Raw genomic sequence first — 16,535 nt, 5'->3', positions numbered from 1 at the left:
GAGGATAAACACATTTAAAAACAGCACAGGGGGGCAGGTGAGAGGACCAGAGTGAGCAACGCGTGTATGATAGAGAGATAGAGAGACAAGACTATGAAAGAGATAGCCTGGCAGTAGACAGACAGGAGGAAGAGGTAAGGCACTAGAAAAAGGAGGGGGGAGAGAGGGAGTGAGACTCCACAGCTGCTGACAGGGGATGTTGTCAGATGTCAGTCTGGGATGTACAACTCATTTCCTGTTGCTCACCTCATGGTTCTGGTACATGTTCTCACACGCACGCGCATGCGCACATGCACAAACACACACACAGAGCTGTTGCAGTGCTGTACATTAGATTTGACAAAAGCAGACACTGTAGAGCAGGCATATTATTCATCCAGAAAGGGCCGCGTGTCACCGCTGACAGGCAGACATAAATATTCCTCAACCCCTTCACCAAGGGTTAATGGCTGTCGATCAGTGAGGGATGAGACAGGACCAACAGAGATATGCAGGGTGACTGGGGCGCACAGACATAGCTCCTCTCAAAGAAATATGAAGGCGGGGTGTGAGTACCATTTGCACACACACACACGCACATGCGCACACGCGCACGCGCGCACACACACACACACGCACACACACACACACACACGCACACACACACACACACAAACGAACTGTGATTACAAGACCCAATCCTCAGATATTTCTCCTTTCAATCATTGCAGAACTCTGCCAGCACACCTGTATGTGGCACTCAACTGGCATAGCCCTGCTCTGTTCTTCTCTGCTCCGAGCGAGAATTACTTTATTAAATTGAAGGAATACATAATAGCGGCGAATGGCATACATAATCACCTCGGAGACCTAGCACAACAAACCGCCGCTGAATGTAAAAGACCCAACATTTCTACTTTGTTCATAATGCTACACGGCCAATCAAAATTAATTTATTCTAATGTATTCATACAGAAGGTCAATTATCCAAATGATTCCAGTTCAGATTGCACCTGATCTTGGGAGCCAATGAGCCATCTAAAGGGCAGCTGTGTGGTTTTGCAAGGCAAATCATCTCCCACTTCTTTTTCGTCACCCCTGTTTGCATAGACGCGCCTGCTCTTCTTTTGGTGGAGAGCATTTCGCTAATGGGTAAACAACGGGGCGTTTTAAACTCTGCTTTAAAGCTGCCAGGACCCATGGACCACAAATGGCAAACTAAGTATGTGGACAAAAAAAAAAAAAGAGAAGAAAAGTCTGGAAAGATTATGACTCTAACCTGAAGCCTATCCGAGTGTACCACCACCCACACAGATAACTCACATCATTCACACCTCAGAGACAAATCTAATTCAGAATGCAGAAACACAATTGAGCTGCTCTCTCTGACTCGTGTAAACATAGCTAGGGGCTCTTCAGAGCTACAAAGGAACGCAACCACCAATTAAATAAACACACAATAACTAAACCTAGCTATTGGGTGTACTATTGCCTGATCCTTGATAGAGTGATTTTACCAGGGTGTACTGAAGCCTCAAAGACACCCACAGGAGCTGAGCAAAAGTAAAATAGACAGATTGGGAAGAAGGGTTGAGTACACTGGTATTTCCAGACAATGCACTGCCATCCTGAAAATACCTTAAGAGCCCTGAAAGGGCAAAAGTGACCAATAAGCAACTCAGAGGGAGTGCATTTTGTCCTCTTTGAGGCAACAATGAAAGAGCAGAGAAAAACTGTCAGGAGAGGAACTGGGTGATTAGCCTGAGAGGCAATTTAGCCTGGATGAAATAACCTCTGAAAGCTTTAATCCTGATAGATGGGAGGTTATTTTGATATGGAGGCCCCCCCTGTCTAAATATAGACCCCCTTTTTTAGAGTGCGCTAATTTGTTATTCATCCCTGTGAATGACTGAATCAAGGCGGTTATTGAGAGGCAATGACTACTTTTCTCCACGACTCGTCTCCGGCTAAATGAGTAATTTAGAAATTGATAGAATACACATATTGCGTTCTCCGCTCTTCCCTTCCCTCTGTTCGCCCGGTCCTGCGGGGTCTGGGGAGCAGGCGCTACACAGCCAGAAAACCAGAAAGCAGGGCTAAACAGATGGGTGTAATCAAGACTTAATTTCCAAAAAGCCAGACACGGATACATACACTGATTGAACGTGTTAGTGCCCCCTTTTTCTCCCCTCCTTTCTCTGTTGCATTGGAAGACCTTGTATCATGTCTTCCCATGTCTCCATCTGCACTGTACGTGTCATCAAAAGGAGACAAAAAGGTAGCCTGAACATACAGATGAGGGGGATCTTTTCTTCAGCACCCGTGTGCTGTCTTTCGGGGGGGGGGGGGGGGGGGATTGCTACTGGGCTGACATTTAGATCCCCAGGCCTTGATGCAGCTCTGTGGAACTCTGCAGTATATCAACTAGCCATTAAGGGTTTGTTCAGGTATTAGAGGGATCAGAGGAGCCAATAAAAGCCCAGAGGTGAGTGAGAGATGTGGGCTGGGACAGTCAATAATGGCCTCATCTGATGCCTGGTTCTCTGACAGGTAAGGGCCTGTAGGGTGGACACAGACACATCCTTCTCTTTGATCCCTGAGGACAGCCCTGAGGGCCAGCTTAATGAAGACCTCATCAACACTACAGAACTAGAGACATCAGGGTAATGGCTACCCCTCACTTCACCCCTTCTCCCCCGCGAGTCCCCCCAAGAGGCAAAGCCATTAGTTATATAGGATGATCTTTGCTTCACCCCCTCTGTCCCATTCCATAACACATACCCCACCCTGCATTCCTGTTGTCATTCACTCCCCTATTACATCCCCTACCCACCGTCCCCTGTAAGCATCTTTCCGATCCTACCACCACTGAGCCAGTAGCATGTGTCACAGACATTGATGTCCCCTCTTCCCCCATTCTCTCAGATTGTGCCCTTCCAGTTCCACTAGAGTAAACACAAACACTCCCGTCCCAGCACTCTATCAACTCTCTCTCTCTCTGTCTCTCTCCCTATACCACGTACCCCCTCTGCAGAGGATGGAAAGGAAGCCTTCTTCACCAAAGATGAGCACCAGTGATTACAACCAGAGACAGTTTTCTAATTATTCTGTCAAACATCAATCCTGTGGGCTGATGCAGGTCGTCCTGGCGGCTGATGGACAGTGTAATCAATGCTGGGGCTTCAAATGGAACTTTCTCCCTCACACTCTCTTTCTCTCCCTCCCTCTCTCTCTCTCTCTCACAGCTTGGTAGACAGGGCCATGACAGCAGGTCTGAAAAATGGGGGAAATGTGAAAAGGCTCTATAAACTGATACAGTCGGGGGGGGGTGGGTGTGGAGAAGGAGGATGCGGAGATACATAAATCCAAGCCACTAGCTACATCACCTAATCTCCTTAAAAAAAAGATTAACACGTTAATTATGTGTAAGGGTGTATCGCATATCCAATCGCTTATGGACTGTCGGGTGATTTAAATCTAGTTCAAACAACTCAACTCTAAATCAGCTGGTCACTGCAGGGCAGCCAGAAGGAGTTAGCAACCATAACATTCTCTTAATCAGTGGCCCTCTGGCCCAGTTTAAGCTCCGGTGCTGCGTTTTTCTAAATAGAGAATACAGGCATTGTGCAAGATGGTGGATCGTAGCCTAGCCATCTCCTGTGCATCTACATGCTGCCCTGACAACAGCAGATGCTCTGTGAGATATGAGCATAGGGCTATGGAGGATAGGACACCTGCAGCCAGAGACAGACAGAGAAAGGTCAGCTCCCAAACAGGGTGTCAGATCATTAGAGGACAAACTAGATACTAGGTCACTGTAGTAGTGTCAGTCAGCATGGAGTTAGGTTACAATGGCCTGGTTGTATCATTATTAGCAATAGCATTGTGCTGTTCGATTGTAATCCTGCTGTAATAGTAGTAATGTTCATTATTGCATTCAGACAATCTAAGATAACCACAACTGTTCTCACAGGAAGATAATTCCCGGTATGAATTGACCAAATAACTGGTGGTTTTCGTTATCATACATGTGAGGCTCATGGTTTGGATAAGGAGTGTCACTGTGCACACGGTTGTACTGTGCACTATGGGTACCAGTGTAGTACACTTCCACACTCTATAGGGACATTATATCCTCCCTGTGACTTAGTTTCTACAGTACAGTACATGTAATGTAATTTCAGTAGCGCTTGCTCAGCCTTCTACGCTGACCCTGACCAGAGCAGCGAGAGACGGCAGATTCCATCAAGCAATCTGATGAGACAAACATTTCATGTGAGCCTCATCGTCGTTCTATTACCGCGGTAAAGAGGTGTACGGATCAGACAAGAACCTTGTATCAAATCAGGACTGGAAAAGCCAATTACAGTGACAATAATCTCGCTGGACTGCTGCCAGCGTGACTCAGTATACACAGCAACAAATACCTCCAGCAGGGGAGAGGATCGGAGAGAAGGCCTGAGGTACAGGTAACACGAGACAGAGGTGCACGAGGATCAGAGAACCCAAATATAGCTTCAATCTCTTCTGTATGAAGCAAATAATAGTGTCTGTGACTTGGTGATCATTTCCTAATGTTCTTAGAAAGCTTATCTTCTTTTAAAAATTGCAATTTTCAGATATCCCTTGGTTCAGCAGTGGTCTCTGATGTTATTTTACGGTGGGAGGTCCACTCATCACACACACACTACAACTCATCACATTAATTATAGCGTGGAGTCCTGTCTGCAATGGGGTACAGGGGGGCCATAGGGGGTGCTGGGGGCTGGTGGTGCCTTTCTGACCTCATGCCTAAAACAAGGGGCTGTGCTGGGAGAGACGGCTAGAGGGGCTGGGGGATCCAAATGACATAAGTCACAGGGTTAATGTGAGAGTGGAATCTACAGCCCCTCTGACACAAACATCAACAACAAGAGGTACACAGGGCACTGTTTATAAATCTGTCATTCACACATTACCAGAGATGAGATGTGTTACGACACGCGCACACGCCCAACCTAATCACCTGCTTTAGCCTTGGCTGTGTCTGGTAAATTAGCATCCATGTTCCCCATCTCTCAAATAAAGGGATGCCCGCTTATTGAATTATTGGAGTCTCCATTCATCTCCTGTGTATTGTGTGTCTTAGGATGACATATCGTGGCTAATGGCACGTAGCATACCCCGATGGCTTCTCATCTCCATGGAAAAACACTTCCCAAGGCATTGGAGGGCACATCTTATTATGTGGCTAGACAATCAAGTTTTCTCGAATGATTAGTGGAATATTCAAAAGCTCCTTTAAATCATCTTTCACAGTTATTTTAACATGTGACTCATCAACGCTGGCATCTATACCCACAGATACACATACAGCTCTGCATCCACACACCATAGAGGACATGGGAGGACGGGCTGTATTGAGCTGTGCTGTGTGCTGTGTTGTATACTGTGCTGTCATGTAGCGTACCATGGCTCATAAAGCAGGCCTGATCTCATCATCGTTCTCGGGTGTTTGGGTGGCCTCAGATGAGCCCACAGTGTGTGTACATCAGAGTCAAGAGGCATGAAATGAGAGGCGTCCGTTCAATGGCCACACCATCAGCTCAATGTTCCACAACCTGCCACGCCCCGGCGACACTCGCTCACATCGCGGACAAGGAGATGGAGAGATAAGATGGAGATATTTGACGTTCGTCAGGACGGAAGGAATCATCATCCGTTAAATTGAGCTGCGTGGCGAAGGCCGGTAGTTTGGACACACAGCGCCACGTCACAACCAGGGCCACAGTAGTAATGCGGGGGGGGCATTACCATGTGTTACTGTCATACAGAACCATGAGGAATCACAGCCACATAGAAAGACAGGGAGGTGGCTGTTGTCATACCATGATAGTAATAAGTAGGAGTGGAAGTCATTTCAAAAGGAATAGGACGAAGATGACGAACAGAACCCCGTCAATGAGAGATCAACCTGTTGTCAGCCTGTACCACCATTAGCTGGGAGGAAATGTGAAGAGCTGCTGTGTAGAACATGAGAACACAATGAAGTGTTCAGACCAGTTCCCTATAGAAGGTCCACTGCTTGACTTCCAGTAGGTCACTCAATCACAGGCCTTGTGTGCCCTTACAGTATGACATTTGGTCCCTCTACTGCTGCCCCCCCGGCCTATCACGGACAAGCCGCTGAGACACCGCGCAGCAATATGAGTGAGAGAAGGTCTCAATTAGTCCAGGCTCCAATCCCAGATCCTCTATTGATTTCTCTCAGATGAGGAATGGGAGACGGGGAGACTGTTCAATCAGACTGACCCACAGAAGGAGCAGGAGGAGAAGGGGTAAGAGCACAGTTGAAATCACATGGGGTGAAATGTCAATATGTTAAGACATGGCAAATGTATTAACAATCCATACTAATACCTAGATGGCCATTAAATATGTAATAGCACCTTCTGTTGACTGCCTTTGGAAATGACATGGGTCTTTAGACAGACACCATGTCCTACAGCGATCTTGTAGTAGGCCAGGCCAGGGAGACATTAGCTCCCTGAAGGAGAGATCAATCAGACAGCGATCAATCAGACAGCTCCATGGAGGATCCTGGGAGAATTCAACACTTCCTTAAATTAACCTTCAACTTATGACAGACAGACAGACAGACAGACAATGAATAGAATAGTAAAAAACAAAGAATAGAATAGTAGAGAACAAGGGAGAAAAAGGAGAGGAAAAGAGCGTGAGTGAGTGAAGCTTTGGGTCTGATGTCGATTGAGCCTCTTAAACCATAAGTGATAAGATGGGTAAAACAGACTAGAGGAAAGGTGAGCAGGCCTGCTGAATGCTATTCTGAGTGTTTCTCCAGGCAATTCACATATCGATTACTGCCGCAATTTAGAGAGGAGTGATATTTGATCGCCATCTAACTTCTTGTTTTTAACATTCATCTGAACACAAGCAATTGTGACACCATTTAAAAAGGCTATAACATTTCCATGCAGATAAGTGTATTAGTGTTAGGCTGTGTGTGTCAAGGACACACAGGAGTTGGTGCTGATGACTAAAGCAGATGACTAAATGACTGTCTCCACCAAATCTGTCTACAGTACTATACGCTGGTATCGTGAAAACAAATTTCACACCAGGGAACCTAATCCATTGGTGTGAGCACCTAGACAGTATGTAACATAAACCAACAGTAAGTGGCATTTACTTTAGGTTTCACTTGATTTAATTAGATAAGAAACAGCATTCCTTTCAACAGACGGGGGGCTAGAGAGATCACAGAATGTGAACACAGATTAAAGTGACAAATAAAAGAAGAACCTACACATTAAATGCCACAATGGGTTAATTTACACAACTACAAACATCCAACAAGGAATATTGCAAACCTGATTATCTGCTATTGTACAATAGCCAAACAGAACAGAAATGTTTTAAAGTGTATAACAATTGAATACACAGGATGACAAAATACTAACGTCAAAGTCCCATATGCAGTGTACTGTATGTCACATGCTGGTTTGGGGATATTTTCACATTGTTTGCTACAATATGTACTTCTATGCCTATTATATTCACAAAATGAGAGAAAATGTAATTCTGTCAAATGCTCCAAAAGGCTTCAAGCAACTCATTATAAGTGTTCCAATAAGGGTCTATCGTTATGGAGTCTTGTAACTGTGTAGGAAGAAAATCTGAGACATGCTTCTCCAAACATCCTCAAGGATACATCCCAGCTGCTGAAAACAACGCGTTGAGAGAACAAGCATTTATACTTTTATAAACCTGTCTGTCATTCATAACCAGTTAAATATGCATCTCAACTCTGTATTGTCATGGGTTTGTGCAAAACAGAATGTAAAAGCAACCAGAAAACATTGTGTGCTTTTTTAGAACAACTAAAATCAAACAATAGCTCATTCACAGGAGTTCAAGCTTGTCAGCTCACAGAAACAGCACACTCTAGGTTACTCTACTCCAACCAATTACACAAATAAGAGAGTGAACTCTCGAACTAAACTACTTTGTCATAAAACAAACTCTCTGTATCGATGGAGGATTGATACACAGTCCATGGTTTTCTGAGCTCTTTTGTTTTACAGAACAACAAAATGGGACAGCCTAGCATTTGATAATCAGCATGTTCAAAAGCTCACATTCTGCATCCAGTTAGAGTTCCCTACTCTGCACCATAGCTGTGCTCCTTTGAATTGCTGCTCCATTGTCATACGTCTAAAAGGCTTTTAAAGTATGAGAGCCTTGAAGTCTCAGACAACCCTTGACACACAAAGACACACACACAATTTACATTTAATTACACGTGTCAAGGACTGCCATAGACACAGTGCACACTGAACAAAGTGCCTGTCGTGCAGTAGACACTGCCCACATTGCTGCTGCATATGACATCACTGAGGTGGAACAGTTCCAATGATGTGTACAGTAGGGTATCATGGACTGTATGAAAGTAATGCATTGTTAGCAAACCTTCAGGTCCATGCTGTATCACCAATGATTTTCGCTTCTAGTCCGAGATCAGCAATTACTAGGGCTGTTGTAGTGTTTCCCAGTTCAAAAGTGTCACATTAGCATTTATGTTATAGAGAGCTTTTAAGAGGCCCTATTACAACCATACAGCTAAATCGAAATATTTTCATTTCAGTGATTATAGGTGATTTAAAATGTTTGACGATAGCTTTCTGCCACAGTATGCCAGCTGTTCTCACTCACAGATTTGACAGTGGTAGCTGCTCCAATGTCGCCGTTCCCTTATTTACCAACACGACACAATTCCAGTCTCATTTCAAATGAGTGCATTCAGTGTACAACCCCTGCAAACCACCAGGGCAGCAAAACTCCAACCTATCCTTCACACAGTCAACATAGGCTAATACCCAAGTAGCCTGTAACACCCACAGAGCTATTACTACCTAGCCCCTGACTAGGGCTAACCTGCCTGCCATTACAATGTTCTCTCCTCATGTCTCCCCAGTATAGCACTCTTTACTGGTTTACTGGTCCCGGCGCGCTGGACTCAGGTGCTGGCTCCACTGTAGCGCGCCCTCTTTAATACCTGGCTTAATACCCGGCCGGCGCAGAGGGAATGAACTCCATTATGGTGTTGAAGCCTGTTCCTGGTCTTTCTCTGGCTTCTCATTGCTTGTGTTTACGAGACGGGGGACTGGCTGCTCCCAGAGGCCCTCGGCTGCAGGCGGAGGGATGATATCCTTTCCCTCGTGGTAAACACAGGGCTCCGACGTCATAGGCGACTCCATGATGACAGGCTGGTTGAGTCTCTGGAGGGCCAGGCAGGAGTGTGTGTGTGTGTGTGTGTGTGTGTGTGCGCGTGCGTGTGGGTGAATGATTTCCTTCACACATGAGACAGAGGTGGTTTTAGATGAAAGCAGCCTCAAGGACATGACTAGGGGTCATTCCCAGCAAGCCTCTAGAAACTCCAGCCTTCAACGCGCGGAAGACAGAATGATGCATCCCTCACAACCAATCACGTCCCAGCATTTGGCTCTTAAGGGGGCCACAATGAAGCCTGTCTCCTGCAGCCACGGACCATGTCTAAGCAGGAGCTGTGACATTCGCTATGGGCCCAGACATCTCCATATGCAAAATAGGACCAGAGAGTATTGGCCTTTCTCCTAAGAGAGTTAGCAGGCGTGAAGCAGAGGGGAGCCCCTCACATGGCCTTAACAGGATTTAACAGATCAAAGGCACAGGCAGGGAGGAGTGCTGGCACACAGTGGTGTGGATATCCACCGTAAGTGGACAATGCTACCGTTCATGAATACTCAGCCGCAATGGGGCGATTTGGTGGGGAAATTTGAAGGGAACGGGACCCCTCTGTGTTTTACAGCGCAGATGGGACACACTGTCCTCGGGGGGGAGGGGGAGGGGGGGGGGTGGTTCTTGTCTGGCTGCATGCCAAGAGGGAGACACAGGTGAAGAGAGAAAAACACACATGCACGCAAACAGACAGGCCAGGAGGGACAGAGGAGAGGTACAGTACACACAGTTACACACACACACGTGCACACACACACACACACAAAAACACACAGATGTGCGCTGGAGGGGTGACACAGGTGAAGCTGGATGTTCTGATTGAGTGCATACCTCCAGAGCAGAATCACACATGAACAAACTCAGATACACACGCATAGGCTGGGAGGGAGGCAAAGGTGAGGAAAGAAAGTAGCCAATACACCTTCAGCATGTTCTATCAACAGTGTGACGTCCATGCAACACACACACACACACACACACACACACCTCCCCTGCTCTTTGCCTGGGGGCAGGTAAACTAAATGCTAATGTGCCAATCTCCCCTCTTTTTCAGTTGGTCGCAAGCGGAGTAGAGAGCTCTAACCAAGTCTGTTCCCTTTACATCTCGTTCACGCTTCACCTTAGACAACACACCACAGAGGAGTCATTCAGGTGAACATGCCCACAGGTGACAATTATCCAGGCGCTGTAGCCCATTGTAGATGGAGCATAATTCACTCCCATCTAGAAAATACAGCCTTCAGAGCAAAATTGCTGTTAACTGCTGAAAAAATATCCATTCACCATGTCCTCTGAGGCCAGAGCAGAAGGAAGCAAATAGGTTATTTGGCTGTTGGTATTTGGCCATTGCCTATAGTGCCTACAGGTGATGTGAGGGAAAAACTCTACTATTATACACTATACTATAACACAACTATTCTGTCAAAGTAAGCATTTCTGTATGTTTCTATGAGAAAGTGGGGCTATTTATTTTAGCATGGAAAATAAATATATATTCCTGTCAAGGTGCCAGAGGACAGAATCTGAACAGCATTCAGCAGCGACTAACACTCACTGCAGCTATTGCCTTATATGTTTCCAATGTTTGCTTTCATTTGTTTTATACTTTATTTTTCCTTTCATTCTTCTGCCATGTTCCCCTCACCTTAATCTTTCTCTCTCTCATGCTATGTTCCTTTTTCTCTTTCTTTCTTTTTTCATCTCTCCAATCTACCTAATGAATATTATACTCAGGTAGAAGGAAAGCAACTAAAAGAAACAAGGGAAGTTTAATCATAACCAATCCAAGACCCTGTCTCTGCTAGCTGTACACTGAGGCTGTGTCCTCCAGTCTGAATAGAATGAGCTGAAGAGATCAAAGCAGAGAGACAGAGAGAGAGAGAGAAAGAGAGAGTGATGAATAAGTCCATGTATGCAGCAGCCATCTCCCTGATGAAAGAGGGAGCCAGCCTCACAGGCTGTATGTTTGTTATTTACCTAGAATTCACTGTGAAATAACTGTAATGGTTGCTAAAATTCTTCCTGATTTATTGGGTATTCATTAAACAAGTGCAATTCTGTATTATCAAATAACAATGTAGTGGCAGGGTGATATTTTGTGTTTCATTGTTTCAAAAAACATTTGATCATATGATTTCTTGGGAGACACCAGTTATGTACCAGCTGAAATAAGATGATGCGTCATGCACAAGGCCTTTTTAGCAGGTGTTCTGATTATGACAAACTAAACACTCCTGACTCTACTTAAAAAACACATTAACCTCCCAAGAAAAAGTAAAGCCAAGTTGGCATCTTCAATTCCAAACAAATATAACATAATAAATTGTAAGCATGAATAGTCATTATTCGTCATCATACACTCCTCAGAACATCCATGCACCTGAGGTCAGTCTTAGTTCATCAGACCCATTTCTACAATCAGCACACATTGTGTATCCATTGACCACTATTGATCACCACACACAAGCCTCTCTCTGTGTCTAGAACATATTCCCCCCACACACACACATATTGGGCCTAAACAGAAACTGAGACACATGAAATATGCCTGCTTAAAAAGTTTGGGGGGAATTTCTGAAAAGAAGAAATGATGCAAAAAAGAAAGAATGCAAATGAGGGATTTTTATCACGCCAAGAATCTAATAATTAACATTCCCTCCACAGATCTGAGGAGTCTCTCCAGATCCTTCTATGAAATGCTAATGGCAGTACATAGAGGTTTAATGTCAATCCAGTCTCTGTTCTTCCCTGTTAGGGAGGGCTCCTCTGTCTCTCCTCTACGGTGCACTGCTGGAGGAGGGACATATACCTGTCCCGCATTCACGTCACTCCCCAGATCTGGGCAAAGCCTTTTGAATTTCTGCCAGAGTAAAAAAGAGAAAACTACTTCCCCATGCAGGAATAATTGGGGGAGTGTAGGCTAATGCAGTCTTTTAAAGAACTGGCACAGTTTCCCTGTAAATTCGTCTCTATTATGAACTCGTTTGACATGGTAATGGTTGAATAGATCGCCTGGGCCTCCGAGGAGTGAGGAACACCTTCAGTGTTTTTCTCTTGTTATTTTATTCTCTTCTCTCTCTCTTTTTAGTTTATTTTTTTTAAGGACACCGTGATGAATTCATGCGAGGCCAAAAATAATAAATACACAGTGGATATTAGAGTGGGACAATATATCATCAGCTGGTGTGTTGCACAAGCACCTTTTTGAAATTAATCACTTGTAGGTGTGCATCACTGGCTCCTTCACACAACGACTCAAAAACAAGGGAGAGGAACCGTATTAAAACCCCAAACAACTCTCTGACACCGTCTACCCTCTATGAAACTGTCTACTATTGAAACAACCGCAATAAACTGAAGTCGAGCTATAAAATTGAAATGACGTGTAAACATATTGTAATACTAGTATAACACAGAATCATCGACGTCTACTATGAGCACATTTACCACATCATGCCTCTAATATGCCCCTCTTTCTCCAAACCTCTCTCTGTCTTGGATGTATCAAAAACAAGTGAGTTAACTGATGTTTTCAATAGAAGACAGAGGGAATTAATATCAAACTCTCTACACTTTATACGTCATAAAGACACAAACAGCCACTCTAGAGGAGCCTGCTGGAGTAAAAAGGCATGGACGTGAAAGTGACAGCAAACAGGGAATTAACTCTGTGATGAGTGTCACACACAATCATCACTGCGGCATCGTTACAAACCTCTGATTGTTTACTGTCGAGTTTTTTGGCAAGCTGAACACAGAATCACACACTCGTAAAAGACCCAAGCTGCCACATCCTCTTGGGTTTCAGGCTTTTAATTCACTGAGGGAGGGAAGTAACGAGTGTGTGTGTGTGTGTGTGTGTGTGCGTGCGCATTGGGACAAGACACAAGAGAGTGTGACAGCAGAGACAAGTCATTAAAAGGCTGGTTTTACTGTGGCTGCGAAGCTGTGATTCATCACATCGCTGTCAATAAAATGATAGCATATAATCACAAGGTCTCTCACAAGGTCTCCCATTGTCCATGTGAAACAGCTACTGGTGTAATGAGCATTGCTGGGTCTTTAACATGCAGGTGGAGTTGGTCCATATAGACAAGGAGCTTTGACAGGACTCATGGTTAATAATAAAATAAAGAACATAAGAGAATTACAAAAAGGCTTTGCTACAACAGACATGTTGAAAACACAATATATTGGGAATTTAACTGGTAGTGGGAATTGCTCTTGACATGTGTTTACTTCATATCTGACAGTTTGGCATTTCACAAGCTACTTTTACCACTGGAAATCCATTTTTCATCTCCAGGTAACCTACTGCTCTGAAGTGCACTCCCACCCAGTGGTGCGGAATAAAAAACTCCAGCATTTTACCACTGTTACCCAATCAGATGGTTAAACTTCTCACCACTCCCTTCCACACTCAGTGTAATAATAATAGTAATGTGTTCAAGTAAAAGTTAAAGCTGCTGTCCTACCTTGGGGTCAGCAGTAAGCAGTTTAAAGGCCTGGTACACCTGGTTCTCCTTCACCCCTCCTCCCAGGTCAAGGAAGTTGGCCGGCTTCCCTCCGTGGAGGTCGATGATGTCACACGTGGCCATGGCCAGACCAGCCCCATTCACTGTGATGGAAGGTGAAAGGTCAGATATAGAATCACAGAGAAAGTTAATTGAAACAGCAGGGTTTCACCAACAGAGGGAGGCCTTCTTAAGTGCAAAGCCTCTCTCGCATAGAGTTACTGTGCCCAACCTAGCAGACAGATGACAAGGAATGATACTGTAGCTCTAGTAATGGTTGTTCTTGTCCATAGTGTAATGAAGCTAGATTTCCCCATTAGGATCCAAACGAAGCGGAGAACTGAAACAAAAACCCTTGAGAGAAAAGACTGACATGAAAAGTAGTCAAGTTAATTAAAAGCAGAAAAAAAGCAAATATAAAAGTGCATCGTGAAATCAATGAGTAAATGATATAATAAAGAACAGAGAACAACTAAACTGAAAGCTTGGAGGATTTAAAGCTTTAAGAGGTAAGCCGCCCTAAACTGTTCAAAACCTTCTAATCAGGAAATTCAACACTAAGTTGCGAGGCATAGGAAAATGTGATTACGACTGCGTTCTCGACTTCAGAAAGGGAGCATTGATTAAAAGAGCTTCTGTAATTCTAGTCGTGGGCCGTATTACTGTACCGATCGGCCCAGCAGAGAGCAACGAGCGTCCCTACCCCGCTGCGCTATGAGGGAGCCAAGTGATTCAGTTGTTTCACTGCGCTGGCCAACGCGCCTCCCTCTACAAACGTCTTACCTCATTTGGTTTATCGGTGCTGAGCCTGCGTCCTGGCAAGCGCCCTGACAGAAGTCTGCATAAAAGGGAAATTCTCTGTAACAGCTGTCACGTTGGTGGGTTACAAAGCTTTTAAGGAAGCTGTTTGCTCCAAGCTGTTGTTCTTTAAAAAGCGGGCCTGGGCAGGAGGATGGAGTCGCTCTAACCTGTGCTCTAACCTCCAGTGTGTTTATGAGGCTACCGGGCAGCCAGGAGAGAGTCCCTGTTTGCCTTGTATTACGCTGCAAAGCTTTGATTGATGACGAGCGAGGGCTATAATGAGAATGCTAACAATCCAGCGATCACTGGAGACTTTTCTGGCGGATTATGGCTAATTAGAAAGCATTGGTTACGGCGCGCTCCTTCTGGAGCTGTTAGAAAGCTGGTTGTAATTTAGACCAGAGAGGAGCCAGTCAACCTTAGAGTAGTTTGACAAGAAGAAGTTTTAACTTCTCAGTGTCACAGTCATCTCATTAGGAAATAATTCCATTTGTTTTGGTGGGCTACATACTGTATGGCGGACATATTATGTTATGTTGAAATACAGCAATAGAAGGGTATCATCTTAAATCACCAAAGCAAGCGATGTTTCCATCCAGTCCAATGTATTTCAGGTCCCACTTGGCAGCCTCTGTCTCGGTGGGGTCGCTCTCCGTCATGTCGTCCATGGCAAAGACGGCTTTCTGACGGAACTCTGCGTTGTCGTCAAAGTTGATCTTAGCATCAAAGCATACAACTGAAGCGAAGGACAGAGGCAGAGAGAGAGTGAAATCAATATATTTGACACCCTCAATAAAATATGTTATGATGGGAGTAGCCTCATCCTATTAGTCTTAATTATTTCAGCATTTGGTTTATGTTTCTGTATTATGTATTTGGCAGTGCCCCTCAGGAAGAAACTGTTATGCATAATGGACACTGCCATTACATTTCACAAGTGGGTGCATTTCAAAGAGACTATAAGCAGAACACAACCTGCATAACAAGCAAGGTATTTATATCAGCTGTATGTGCACCTTTAGAAAGAACACTATACAGATGACTACAACATAGGGTACTCCTTGTTAGATAAACCTATATCCTCAGTAACTTTTCCAATAGGATATGTAATGGTTAAGGGGCAATGATGGTCAATGAAGGTGTGCTACCTATGGATTTGTGCTTTATAAGACCCATCATATACCACAACCATTTACACAGGGTATATTGGAGCCTTCATCTATCAATACTCTATAACTGCCTGTAAGACAAATGGCACACAGGATCTCTGAGGAACCAGCTGTAAATTCACTGGAAATGTAATGGCTCATCCCCGTGAAATGGAGGCCTGGCCAGAGCTCCCGAGTGTAAGGCCCAACTCACACACACACACACACACACACACACACACACACACACACACACACACACACACACACACACACACACACACACACACACACACACACACACACACACACACACACACACACACACACACACACACACACACACACACACACACACACACACACACACGAGGGAATCAAAATAAATTGGAAACCAACTTCAACTCCTGCTAAGTGGAGTGCTGTGTGGCCATCTCATCAAGATACAGTATGTGACCAACTCTAAAATCACTTTCATTTTCAGAGTCAAGCAGCCATTTGGTCTTACAGTCCCCCTGGTAAAATGGGCTCAGTTGCAGTGTAATGAAAGACAAATGAAAAACTGCACAGTAGTCAAAATGTATTTAGTGATGTTCATTACCCTACTGAGTGCCATTATAAATCTGCCAAACTGACTTCCTGATTCTCTTCCCTTGGTAAGTGTGTATAAAAAGGAGAACCTGATAGTATAAATGTGTATAAAATGAAGAACCTGATCTGACTTCAGTTACACTACTGTAGTCGACTAAAATACAGCTTCTGCAATAGTCATGTCTCATCTTCTCAGTATAAGTATATAACTAAAGAATAGGGGATT

The 16,535-nt window shown here is 44.5% G+C and overlaps 1 protein-coding gene across 1 annotated transcript in view; it reads right to left on the bottom strand.

Annotated features, from left to right (window-relative positions):
- Positions 1 to 16,535, bottom strand: part of suclg2 (succinate-CoA ligase GDP-forming subunit beta) — a gene marked incomplete at its 5' end in the record, with an annotated part of 70,505 nt that overhangs the window by 16,728 nt on the left and 37,242 nt on the right. Inside the window, 2 exons of the mRNA XM_083667572.1 lie at positions 13,731 to 13,873; positions 15,145 to 15,306. Of these exons, the coding sequence (XP_083523698.1) occupies positions 13,731 to 13,873; positions 15,145 to 15,306 (305 nt within the window). The remainder of the gene's footprint in view (positions 1 to 13,730; positions 13,874 to 15,144; positions 15,307 to 16,535) is intronic.

The sequence above is a fragment of the Argentina silus genome (assembly GCF_951799395.1).
Source record: "Argentina silus genome assembly, chromosome: 4".
Lineage (NCBI taxonomy): Eukaryota > Metazoa > Chordata > Actinopteri > Argentiniformes > Argentinidae > Argentina > Argentina silus.
The sequence above is the reverse complement of the archived record's forward strand: the minus strand, read 5'-3'. Positions and strand labels throughout refer to the sequence as shown.